The following is a 12938-nucleotide window of genomic DNA, read 5'->3' as shown; positions in this document are numbered from 1 at the left end:
TCCTTTGCGGGATACAGATCCGGTACGTTTCGTTAAAAAGCACCATTAAGGTACTAGCCCGACCATCTCGGGAACGATTTGGTATGACCACATGAAACCTAATAGGCCATTCCACCCCCAAACTCCCTAGATCAATGAGGAGCTTGGGGTCGCCAGAGCCTGGGCTGGCAACACCTTGAAAGGGTTGCGCTACACAAACCCTTGAATCAATTTGGTGTTTAAGTCGCCTCTTACGACCGGCATACCTGTCGCGAGTTATTCTAAGACCCCAAACCAGCTAACAAACCAAAAAAATCTTCTGTGCCGGATGTTATGCTTCATAAAATCAAGTATCTCCGTGATCACCCCAGTTAACCCATTACAGTTTAACTGTAGTATTCTGAAGCGCAACGGGGGACACGTCCTCACTCTAGGGGTAAGTGACGGGTGACTACGCCTGAGTTGAGGGAGGCCAGGACGCAAAAGCTGTTGTGGTCCTGGGACTGCACATCCCTGGGTAAGCATTGGAGTACCCGGTGTAATAGGGTGGCGCCGTCCAAGGCAGGAGCTGCATTGGGCGGATATCGCAAACATATATATTCTATTCTGGCTTACTGTGCAAAAGGTGGTAGGGACTAAGAGTCTGTTTTCCTGACCTACGCGGATGCTAGTGCCGGAAATAGGGGGAAAAGAAGACGGGGGCAGGAGCTGATGCTCGGCATTGCTACCTACTCTACTACGGAGATTGTAGTTATGAGTAGGAGCGGCCGTATGCTGGTGGCGCCGTGGGGCGCGAGCAGCAATGGGTACTTGTGGCTTGCTGAGCAACGGGACTGGTAGAGGGCAGTGAGGGCACTAAGTCGCAGACTATGGGACGCGCTTGGGCGTGAACAGTACAGATCCACAAAAGATTTGTAAAAATAACGAGGACGTCGGGTTTTGTGGTCTAGCCCAAACATCCTGTCCGGTGCAACCAATCTTTACAACACAAATTCAGCCGTTTGCACAAAAAGAGCTTAAGAATGATTTCAAAGCCAGACGGCAAGTTTTTTGCCAATAAATGGCGGGCGATCCCTGTTTCCAATACTTGTTGTTGAGAGAACGGTCTTTTTTAATCCCTTGAACTTTAGGTTAAACCCATTAAGATATTGAGTTTACCCTGGGAACTATCATAAGACGCACAATACCGCAAACGTTTCTGACGTAAAAGGGTGTTCTCAGATCGAGCAGTGGTGTTACTCAACTACATAGATTGCTAATCAGTTGTTTACCTCTAATATGTCTACCAATAGAAGTAATTGTAATATACGTACATACATAAATATCTCCCACTTACCTCCAGTTCATTGTACTCTTTGGAGAGTTCATCCCACTCGTTTCGTAATGTGTCAATATTCATTTTGCTGTTTTTAATATCCTAGCACACGGTTTTGCTTTAGCAAATCAAGTCGCCACGATGGAACCAAATCACTTACTACTATTAACCAAACTGAGAGTTCATAAAATGCAATTATTGTTGAGATCTTTTAGGAGTTGTTTGGTTTACAGCTTTGAAGTGTTGGTCAGCCAGACAGACAGACAACCAGACAACAAAAAATCAGCTGGTTCCAATTAAGGTTATGTGTGCGTATGTTAACAGCGGTTAAATACTGAAACAGTGGGCAATATGTGATGACGATTTTACTGAAGAGAGTAGCTTTTTTTTATATTGGAAAATTTTAAAAGCTAAGGGGTTGAATAACCGGTTATGCAGGAAAGGGTAAAAAATGCACAAATTTTATGAATAGCAATCCACAAAACACACGTTGGCCCCTCAATTAAAAGGTGCAAATAATTTTTACCAGGGGGTGTTGGGTAAGGTTTGGGAATAAACAACTATACATATTTATACCGACCGTATATGTTTGTTGTGATGTATTTTTTAAGCGTATAGCATGATGTTGTCTGGATTATCGTTTCCAGTGGACGAGCGTACACGTAATAGCACAAGATGGAAAAAATCTATAGGCCAAATTTCACTTTTAATATTTTGCGAAACTACGAAATGTACGCGGCGCGGACACAATAACCTCTCGCTATAAAAACTTGTATGCAATTGAATATATTCAAGCTCTAAAATTGCGATACTGATTTGTTTTGACCGTTCACGCTCTTTGTTATTTATGAGATTAGAAGAAAAGCGTTCCAAATGCTTCACACTCACAAGTTCCGCAACAGCTGCTACGTACTCACATTGTTCATGATGCTCAGCAAGATTTGCTTTAATTTAACAAGGTCACATAAGCTTTTTTATTGTTTAAACCTATTAAAAACAAAAGCTTCCAGTCACAAATTTGATTGCATGTCATATAAAGACGCGTATCTTGTCCACACACCACAAACGCTATGATGGAACGCCACGCCGCCAATCTACTTATTCAAGCAATTCGTAGTATATATTTTCACAATCGCACAATTAATGTACTTTACAGAGTGAATTTGGCAAGTTGTAATCTGCTTTTCTATTCTTTAAAAATTATCCAAGACATTTCGCTACCACCCATCGGCGCCGACTACGTTTTTTCTACTTTTCAGAATTTTTTGATTTCGCTTTGTTGACAGCTGTTGCTTAATTGTCACTTTATCATGGGTTTGACGTGTGCTTTCATTCTATGCTGGTGAAGTTACCGCTATGAGAAAATCTGTGGTGAATTACTTTGCAGTGTTGTACAAAGCGAATTATTCAATGACAATCGTTATTAAACCCGAATTTTCGGGCTTAAGTTTTTTTGGTAAAAGTCTAGAACAGCTGTCGGCTACTTATATGCGCCCAAAAATACCGGCAGACATGTCAAACGATAAGTCTTAACTTCGGCAACAGATACCCGCAGGTGGGAAATAAAAATTGTATATGTGTCCGGAAATATTTTTTTATTTATTTATTTGGTAATAGTCTAGTTGAGGGGTCGGCTGCTAATACGCTACCAAAAATATCGAGAGAGGTGTCCAACGACGCGTCTTGACATCAGTATTAATAATCCGAAGGCGGAAAATAAAAAAGTTAACTCGTTCAAAATATATCAACTAAAAACCGAAAAAATACCAGAGGGTACCTCCGAAACCGGGGGTAGGATCCATAGTATTTTTGCGCAGAACACCTGTCTGCGTTGGCGGCCTTCGGCCGCTGTTATAAAAAATAACCCTGGCCTACTCCATGCCAAGTCCGGGTGTGTGGTATAACTGTGGCTACCGCCACGGTGATACACACTTTTTTTTGTGGGTACGGACACAACAACAACCACATGAAAATCGCCAACTTCAACTGCAAATATCTCCGGACAGAGATAAAAATTTTTCTTTTCCGCCTTCGGATTATTGTTCTCGAGATTAATACGCGTCTTTTGACACCTCTCTCGATATTTTTGGTAGCGTATTAGCAGTCGACCCCTCGACTAGACTTTTACCATTTATTTATTTAAGTCAATGGTTTACAAACCTTACAGACTAAGAATTAATAATTAAAAATTTTATGAATAGTACAAGCATATTATTTGTTTGAATTCATTACGATTAGCAAATATATCTAAATTTATTTCTCTACACGCTAGTTAAACTCAGTTAATATTCTGATAATAGGTTCATTCTGAGCATACTTTGTTTTGCATATGTCAACTGCCAATAAATCATTATGACGCAGACATCGTGTTGGAACATTAAGTCTTATGCAATGTAATAAATATGGAAAGTGAATAGCTCCATTTAAGACATCATGAAGAACTACTAAACCGGAAATCAGTCTTCTGCTGGCAAGAGTATGCAAACTAATCAATTTGCAACGACAAACTTAAGATGGAATATGTAAATCAAACCTAGTACCGGACAAATTTTTGTGGGGTTATTGTAATTTTAAGATATATTTACTTCGTTCCCATTCTATGAATCCCAACCCCTGCTTTTGAGAAGTCCGGTGGGAATTTTCGTTTTTCGTGAGGTCAAAACGCATCCTTTGACATCCGTCCCTATATTTTTTATCGCGTATAATTCTGTTCTAGACTTAAAGAGTTTTATATATAAATAATTAGCAGAGGCCAAGTAAAATCCAATTTCAGCAGCGAAAAGAACTCCATATGACTCAAAACAGTTCGGCCATTTCCCCGATATTTCCGGATAGAAAAATTGAATACTTGGAAGAAATTGGTTGCTCAAGTTACGGATCCTTTGCCGTGTTTCTCTAGGCTATAAGAGTTAGTTTTCTTGACCAGAAAATGATTCAGATAATTTAGTATGTTGTTGTTAGTGGTTCCCAGAAGTTTTTCGGAGTTTTTTTAACGTAGACAGTCCGTTGCCGCTTAGGCGGCCTATATCGGCAAGGATTAGATATGACCACGTCGAACCGTCTAGGCCACATCCATGTTTCTCCAGGCTTTACGTAGAAGTTGTTTTTGTTGCTAGGATTACTGCAAAACTATGCACAGAGATAATTTTGAAGGCTATAAGAGTTAGTTTTCTTGACCGGAAAATGATTCAGATAATTTTGTTTGTTGTTGTTAGCGGTGAAGACACTCCCAGCGGTTTTTTTTTAACGTATATAGTCCGTCGCCGCTTAGGTCGCCTATATCGGCAAGGATTGGATATTACCACGTCGAACCCTCTAGTTCACTACCAACACCTTTTTAGTAATTACCTTGATTTCGCCTGAACCTCGCCTACTAATATGTGTACTTGAAAATTTACATTTGTAACAGGATTCGCCTCGTGTAGGGGAGACTCACAATTAGGTTGAAGAAGCTGAGAACCAATGCCTATTTGGATGGTCGAAAGTTCTAAGAAACTGTCACTTTCAGGATTGTGCTGTTAGTTGAACTCCGTTAACTCAACAATGAAAAAGATGGTGCGTAAAAGTTTAGCTTTCATAGATCATAGGGGTTTAGCCTCTCACAGTGTCCGGAACAAAGTTGAGTCAAAGCCAATGAGGTATTTCATGGTGGGCGCGCTCTTCATTTGAGGGCAGTGGGCCCCTGATGAACAGTGGTAACATTCGCCAAAACCTTCACCATCAACAATCAGCTATGATAATGGTATTAGTCGGGTGCGAGCTATCGATAACGTCGCATCGGATATTTAACAAGTATTTGAGGGGGACTTATGCAATGGTCGACCGGGTCTTCATTGAGGCGAAAACCCGTCAGGAAACTGCGTTTTTAGGCGTCGCATTATTTATTTATTTATTGTGAGGCTTTCTGTGCACACGAGAGATCCCACAACAAGCCCGCCGGTTCTTACATCAGTCTATTGGCTGGGTTGTTTGGATATCGCCATACCTTGGCCGATCATTCCAAATAGCATATTTCAACCAACTTTAAGGGAACGTCCCACCTTAATTACAATAATTGTTGTCTGGAACACATGTTTTATACCGACTCCTAACCATATCTGATAAGGCGTATGCAATTTGTTGCTCATAATCTTTTCGTGGCTGAAATAGATCCGCAAGGATTCTTGCCAAACCACTGCCGCACGATGACGTAAAAATATTCGAAACTGCTTTGGTCCTTGTTGGGGCTTTCGGTTAGTAAGGTCAATATTAGCTATACACCGCTTCTTATTAGTACTTCTTTTGATACAAAACTCCAATACTTAGGCCCACTTGCAGAACAGCAAGTTATTTTTATTTTTTAGTTCAGAGTTAATATCAAAAATTTATGATTTAACCCCTCGTGTCAGGGTAACTCTCTGTAAGAAAGTTAACTTGCCGTTGTGCAAGTGGGTTTTAGTTAGCGTATTTTTAAAAACTTTTGATAGGCACCAAGCTACATATATACGTTCAAAGTAATTATGACGGTTCGATTTTCAGGTTCAATAGAGAATATTTTTAGGCTTGGCATGGAAATAAAAAAAGGCGATGGAGAGATGGCTTGACGCTCCCCCATTTGAGAACTTGGGAAGTTGGGAGCATCCTAGGGTATGTCTTAAAGATAGCGTTTGTCCTCACAACATGAAGTGACAAATAGTTTTGAAATACATATAACTGATTTTGTGCCTGGCGTGGTGCCATTTAAATACCAAAAAAATTTACATTGCTACGATAAGTAACGGAATTTAAATATAAATGAATAATTGAGCTATTGTGAATAACGAAGGAACATGTTAAATGAAACGAAAATTTAGAAAGACTATTTTGATTTTGTACCTGGTACTATGGTCAAAGACCACTGCCATAAATCCCAAATCCAAAAAAAAAGTAATTAGAAGTCGCACAAAAATGCACATTTCTTCAGGCAATTGGGGACCATAGTTCTAAAAGGGAAGTGAAATGATGAAAATGAACGACTTCTAGGGTGGTCTCCTGTGATGCAGGTATGAATTACCACTCTCTAATCACTAATCGTCGTCATAGTAGTATTTAATTGTTTAAACATACATATGTGTAGGCGACTCAAAATTGTTTCTATTTAAAAAATTCTTGGAGACATGATTTCAGAGACATGAGCCGCTTTTCGGGCTAAGTCAGCCTTCCGTCTGGCAACGCCCGGCAAGTGAACCAAAAGTTTATAATCTTCACACAATTTCTTTTACAAAAACATGTTTAGTTTTACGGTGTTTCAAAAGCAATATGGAAATTGTATTTTCGTATTTATTGTAGCCACCTATATTTTAATTGAAAAAGTAGCGGAAAAATAGTTCTTATTCGTTCGTGTGGGTTGTTTTTATAATCAAACTTAAATAAGTGTAATTTGGTGTCCCTTTAATTTATTTTGAAACCCTTTATTAACCTCTTGCATATATGTATATTTAGTGAGGAAAACTTATATTTTTTAAACTTCTCATTTCTCTTATGAATTGTAATAAATGATATTTGTCTCTTATTATTATAAAAATAAATTGGTACTTTAAAAGAATTTTGGAAAGCTTTATGGTATGAGTGGCAACACGGACCACCACCGCTTTATTTACCACAGTTTTTCATAAACCTGGTTTATTAAACCGCGCGTACAAGCATCGTTTGATTAAGTGATAATTATATATTATAGTGATTCCCGCGGTTCGCCGCTTTAATTCCGCCCACCGTCGCGTAATTCAGTTTTTATTGTTAATTATACGGAATAAACTAAGTATATTGGTGCAAAGTGGAAGAGAATATGTTAAAATAACAGTTCAAAGTTTGCTACGACTGGCGAGTAGCTCACTGGCAAGCAAAAAATGGCTGCCGGATATTTTCTATGGTGAAGTTCTTGTTAAATATTTATCCTCTTTGCCAGAACTCTCTCATAGAAAACATAGGGCTTGAATTTTATGCTTTCCAGCGAGTTACTCGCCACTCGTAACAAACAGGTGGCTCCTATTTAATTATATCCTCTTTTATTTTACAATGAGTATGCGCCATTATGTAAAAGGTGAAATTAAAAAAAAGTGTTAATTAAAAACTAAAAGTTGTTTTATTGTGTGAGTGGTTGGTGTTATTATTGTGTGAGTGGTTTCGTGATTTAAATATGAAACTGCCTTAAATGTAAAAATAAGTGGTAAGTTTACTGAAATATTACCTTTATAATACTGATATTATCCTAAAATCAACCTTGGAATAGTTCAACAATTACCTCAAAATAAACCCGACTTTTTTCCGAAATAACCTCGAATTCGGAAATGATTTAGAACTGGCCTGAATTTATTCCGAAAATAATTCAGAAATTGATAAGGAAAGCATTTTTATCAGTTCGTAACATTTTCCAAGAAGTATCAGAGGCCGAATATGATTTCTAAAAATTATAAAATGTTTCCACTTAATTAGAGTTGAGGGTAGTGCATTAATAGCCGTTTTTTTTTATACACGCGTATACGTTTACGTTTGCGCGTGAAAAAAACGCCTATCCTCGCTTAGATAATGCTTAGGAGACCCATCTAGCTGCAGCGGTTAAATAACTAGCTACAGCCACAGGGTGTACCGAAAAGCGGAGACACAACCCTCTGATGACCATAGGGTATAACATATAGCTAAATCAGTTGCGATGAATTGTGGACACACATAGAATACATAGAATTAGAGTAGAGGGTGAAACAAAAACACTTATTTCAGTTACATCTGAGTATAACGCGTATTGAAATTTAATAGTACACATTTTATGCGCAGCAATTTCAGAGGTGTATTTAAAGTTTGACGCTTAGCAGTCCATATAAAGTTTAAGCGTTTACGTGTAAAAAAATACGGCTAATACACTAGTCTTCAGTTGGTCAGTTAAAGTGGTAGTGAAACTGAACAATTTTTCACTAAATTTTAAAAACTAGTAGTGAAAATATTCCAATGTTTTTTTTTTTTGTTCACTCAGCTGAGTGCAGAGAAAAAATTAAATGCATAAAAATTTTTTTTAGTCGTAGTGGAAAAAGATATACCTACAACTAAGCTGGAAGGTGCGCACTCAAATTTTTCCAATATATAGTCAGAGAGGGTAGATAGAATAAGAGACGTCATTTCAATTTTTATTTGTAATGTACCTGATTGGCGGGTATTAGAAAATTGCCTTCTGCACATTTTTAAGAAGTTTATGTTAATATATATTGTAATTGTTGGAAAGAGGATGAATTGCTTAATTAATGCGATCCTTTAAAACTATCAAAAATACCTCATGAAAATGGGTAGAAGCAATTTAAAATTACCCTTCAAATGGGACATTACAAATAAATTTCGCAAAAAGCATGAAATGACGTCTCTTATTCTATCTATCCTCTCTGATATAGTGCACTACCCGCAACTATGCTCTTAAAGTTATAGCGGAGTGTGGAAAACAATTTAAGAAGTCTTTTTCCTTAAAATTTAAGGATAATTATTTCATTTGGCGGTTGGCTCAACTTGCCGTTCATAAAACTAATTTTCTATAACTCAACTGATGGGAACATGGTTGCATCGTATTAACGAAAATTGTCTCCACTGAAAGCGCTCATTGTTTTCTTTACGTACCATGAACCATAGTTTTCGTCAAGAGATACTAACGGCTTATGAGCTAATCGCGGTATCCAAATCATAAGAAAATGCTCAAGAAATTGTGTAATTTTCCCGTCGTAAGCCGAACTTGAGTTTTTTAATTGAAACTATGTATTTTCCCTTTTATTACTCATTTTCACGCATCAATTGAAAAGTGCAACGCTTTCTTGAACATTAATTCAGCATATCTTCAAGGTTCCAACAAATTTTCAAGTTTAGCTTACGAGAGGAAATAAAAAAATTTCTTAAACGGTTTCTTGTGATCTGGATAACGCGTTTTGCGGCCGGCGAAACTTTTAAATTTTCTTCTTCTAGATGTGGGCTTTATAAAGCAAAATAGAAATTTATTAAGTTTGGAAAATTGGCGTGGAAATAAGGTGGAACTAATTTCATCAATTTACCACTTGATTTTATCCACTTTAACAAGAGACAAAAAGGATTGGTGGGTTTTCCGATATATGGCACTAAACGTATTATAGAAAGATTACCAAAAAAGGGACGGTCCACGCCCATTTTGAAAATTATTTAGTAAGTATAATTTTTTATATACTAATTAGATTTAGAGAAAATTTGTTTGAGCGAAGGGTATACGTGCCAAATTTCAACATGATATCTTCAATAAATTTTGATTTACAGCTTGAAAAGTTTTTAATTTTTCTTCTTCTCAGAAAGTTAGGCGACGTTATCGTTCGACTAAACTAACTTCTATGCCAATCTGTTCTAGGTTTAGATTAGCCAGTATATAAAATTTCGTAAAGATATCTTAATATTTGCTCAAATTATCGTGTTAACAGACGCACAGACGTGGCTCAATGAGAATCTTTTTCGATCCTGATTATTTTGATATAGTCCATATTATTTGCACGTTTACATACAACCGTTATCCCATTTAAGTGATATACAAGTCTACCTTGGGTATACCCGAAAATTGAAGAAGTTCTGAATAATTTTTGGCCGCAGGTGCAATAAAGGAGCTACTCTAAAATAATCAGCCCAATTCTAAACAAAAATTCTGTGCGAGTTTTTCCCTTCTCCCATTCCTCGTATTCTAAATAAAAAATCCTTGTGATTTTTTTAATTTCTCTTATTCTGAACACTATTCGAAAAAGGGGAAACCAGTTAATGGAGAAAAGTAGATTTTATGAATATGATTGAAAAGGAGACTTTTCTGCAATTTTTAGGAGCTTTTTGACATGCTGAATTAAAGGGAACGCATCAAAATAGTTTAAGTTTACTGTGTCTTATACCAAAAAACACTAATTTGTACAAATTGGGTCTTAAATACATCAACATTCTACCACAAAACTCTCAATTACAGTCCAAAAGTATATAAATAAGCAACGGAAGAGTTCTTAGCAAATTTGATGCAGGCCTGAATCGACTTTGGGATATACGAAAAAGGAATTCAGCTCGGCTTAGCCGCCATAATATGGTTTTGCTGAATGGAAGAAGGCAACTCCAGCGGATGTGTGTTATTGCGCAGTTGTTGTTGTTGTTGTAGCAATGTTGTGCAGTCTTCTTCTTATGCTACTCTGCTGGTTTTGCTATGGCACCAATTCGTCAATACATATGAAATGCAATAATGTGCTTTGTATATATCTTATTTCTCAATTTTAAACAAATTCGCAACAATAACTAAACTTTTCAATTTGTTAAACAAAAATAGAAATGCGCAAAAAAATTTCCATTGGCAAATCAGCTGACTTCGAAAATTCGAAATTCCGAATTTTTTCCACGGGATCCGCGTGCACAAAATTCCGAGAGAATATATAGAATTGGGCTGAATATATTTACTCAAGTTTGTACATGAATTTAAATTTTCAAACAAGTTTGTAATTAGGCTATAAAACGTGGTTGTAGCTTCTTTATGTAATTTAGTGCATATGCTTTAAACTTCTAATTTCTTTAATGAATTGTAATTAATGAAATTTGTCTCTTAGTATATTAACAAACAAACGATACTTTTAAAGGCATTTTGGTAATCTATATGTTACGAAAAATATATGTGAGTGGCAACACTACCCACCACTGCTTTATTTACCACAGTTTTTCATAAACCGCGCGCGTACACGCATATTTTGTTTAAGTAATAAATATATATTTTAGTGATTCCAGCGGTTCGCCGTTTTCATTCCGCCCACCGTCGCGTAATTCAGTTCCTATTGTTAATTATAAAGAATAAAATAAGTATATTGGTGCAAAGTGAAAGAGAATATGTTAAAATAACAGTCAAAAGTTTGCTACGAGTGGCGAGTAGCTCACTGGCAAGCAAAAAATGGCTGCCGGATATATTTTCTATGAAGTTGGTGTTAATTGCCCCCTTTACACATATGTATATACATATTTACATGCTTATGCGCGCATCACCTTGCGGAATTGTGATTTTTGGTAAGAGAATTAACTAATTAATTAAACACAATCCGGTAATAGTCTAGTTGAGGGGTCGACTGCTAATACGCGTCAAAAAATATCGAGAGAGGTGTCAAACGACGCGTCTTGACATCAGTATTAATAATCCGAAGGCGGAAAATAAAAATTTTAACGCGTTCAAAAGATATTAACGAAAAACCGAAAAAAGACCCGCGGGTACCTCCGAAACCGGGGGTCGGATCCATAGTATTTTTGCGCAGAACACCTTTCTACGTTGGCGGCCTTCGGCCGCGCTTATAAAAAATAACCCTGGGCTACGCCATGCCAAGTCCGGGTGTGTCGTATAACCGTGGCTACCGCCACGGTGATGCACAATTTTTTTGGGGGGTACTAACACAACAACAACCACATGGAAATCGCCAACTTCAACTGCAAATATCTCCGGACAGAGATAAAATTTTCCTTTTCCGCCATCGGATTATTGTTCTCGAGATTAATACGCGTCTTTTGACACCTCTCTCGATATTTTTGGTAGCGTATTAGCAGTCGACCCCTCAACTAGACTATTACCCACAATCCTTAATACAATTAGAAATATGTCACGAAAATGTATAAAAGAAATTTTTATGCATTTATTTCACAAAAACAAAACCAGCAACTACAGCATACAAAGCATCGTGTAACTGGCCGAAGTAAGAAAGGTTTGCTCATAGAAAATTATATCAAAAAGCTGTGACTAACTTTAAAACCTATTTTCTTTTGATTATAGATTAAGAAGAGTCATCAGTTTATTACTTTGGACAATTACTTGATTATTTAAAATGCGGATGGTTCCGCCGGATGGTTCCCATGTTTTCTATGAGTTATATAGTGGCTGGTTTTTTTGTGAGGTACATTTATGCGTACAAATGTGTTCTATACATTTTCGTGGCGTATTTCTGTTTATTTTAATGATTGAATTTAGTTAAATAATTAATAACAATTTCGCAAGGTGACCACGGCGCATAAATATCTAAGTTATAGGAACAAATAACCAAAATTCTCTCATAGAAAACATTGGGCATGCACTTTTTGCTTTCCAGCGGGTTACTCGCCACTCGCAGCAAACAGGTGGCTCTTATTTAAATCTATCCACTTAGATTTTATTATGAGTATGCGCCATTGTGTAAAAGGTGAAATAAAAAAATGTAAGGTAATAGTGCAGTTTACGGTACCCACCGAAATTTGGGCCAAAATTTTCGAGTGAGGTATCAAAAGACGCGTATTCACGTCTAGATCAAGAGTCCGAAAGCGGAAGCTAATTTTTTTTACCCGTTCAAAAGATATTAACGAAAAACCGAAAAATACCCGCCGGACCCTCCGAAACCGGGGGTGGGTGGGCTACGCCATGCCAAGTTCGGGTGTGTGGTATAACCGTGGCTACCGCCGCGGTGATGCACAATTTTTTTGTGGGTACGCACACAACAACAACCACATTAAAATCACCAACTTCAACTGCAAATATCTCCGCACAGAGATACAATTTTCCGCCTTCTGATTATTGTTCTCGAGATTAATACGCGTCTTTTGATACCCCACTCGAAAATCTTGGCCCAACTTTAGGGTGGGTACCGTAAACTGCACTACTACGAAATGT

General features: G+C 37.4%; 1 protein-coding gene across 3 annotated transcripts in view; it reads right to left on the bottom strand.

Annotated features, from left to right (window-relative positions):
* Positions 1-2565, bottom strand: part of LOC137250770 (transmembrane protein 120 homolog) — a 71816-nt gene extending 69251 nt beyond the window's left edge. The window contains exons 1-2 of one of the 3 annotated variants that reach the window (XM_067784177.1): positions 1875-2565; positions 1316-1662 (exon numbers count right to left, since the gene is read on the bottom strand). In XM_067784177.1, the coding sequence (XP_067640278.1) occupies positions 1316-1378 (63 nt within the window). In that variant the 5' untranslated portion in view covers positions 1379-1662; positions 1875-2565. The remainder of the gene's footprint in view (positions 1-1315; positions 1663-1874) is intronic. The other 2 variants (XM_067784178.1, XM_067784179.1) reach the window with 2 other exon arrangements.
* Positions 2566-12938: the final 10373 nt, after the last annotated feature.

Source organism: Eurosta solidaginis, chromosome 4 (assembly GCF_040869045.1).
Source record: "Eurosta solidaginis isolate ZX-2024a chromosome 4, ASM4086904v1, whole genome shotgun sequence".
Classification (NCBI taxonomy): Eukaryota; Metazoa; Arthropoda; class Insecta; order Diptera; family Tephritidae; genus Eurosta; species Eurosta solidaginis.
Note: the sequence above shows the minus strand (reverse complement) of the source record. Positions and strands in the feature narration are given on the sequence as shown.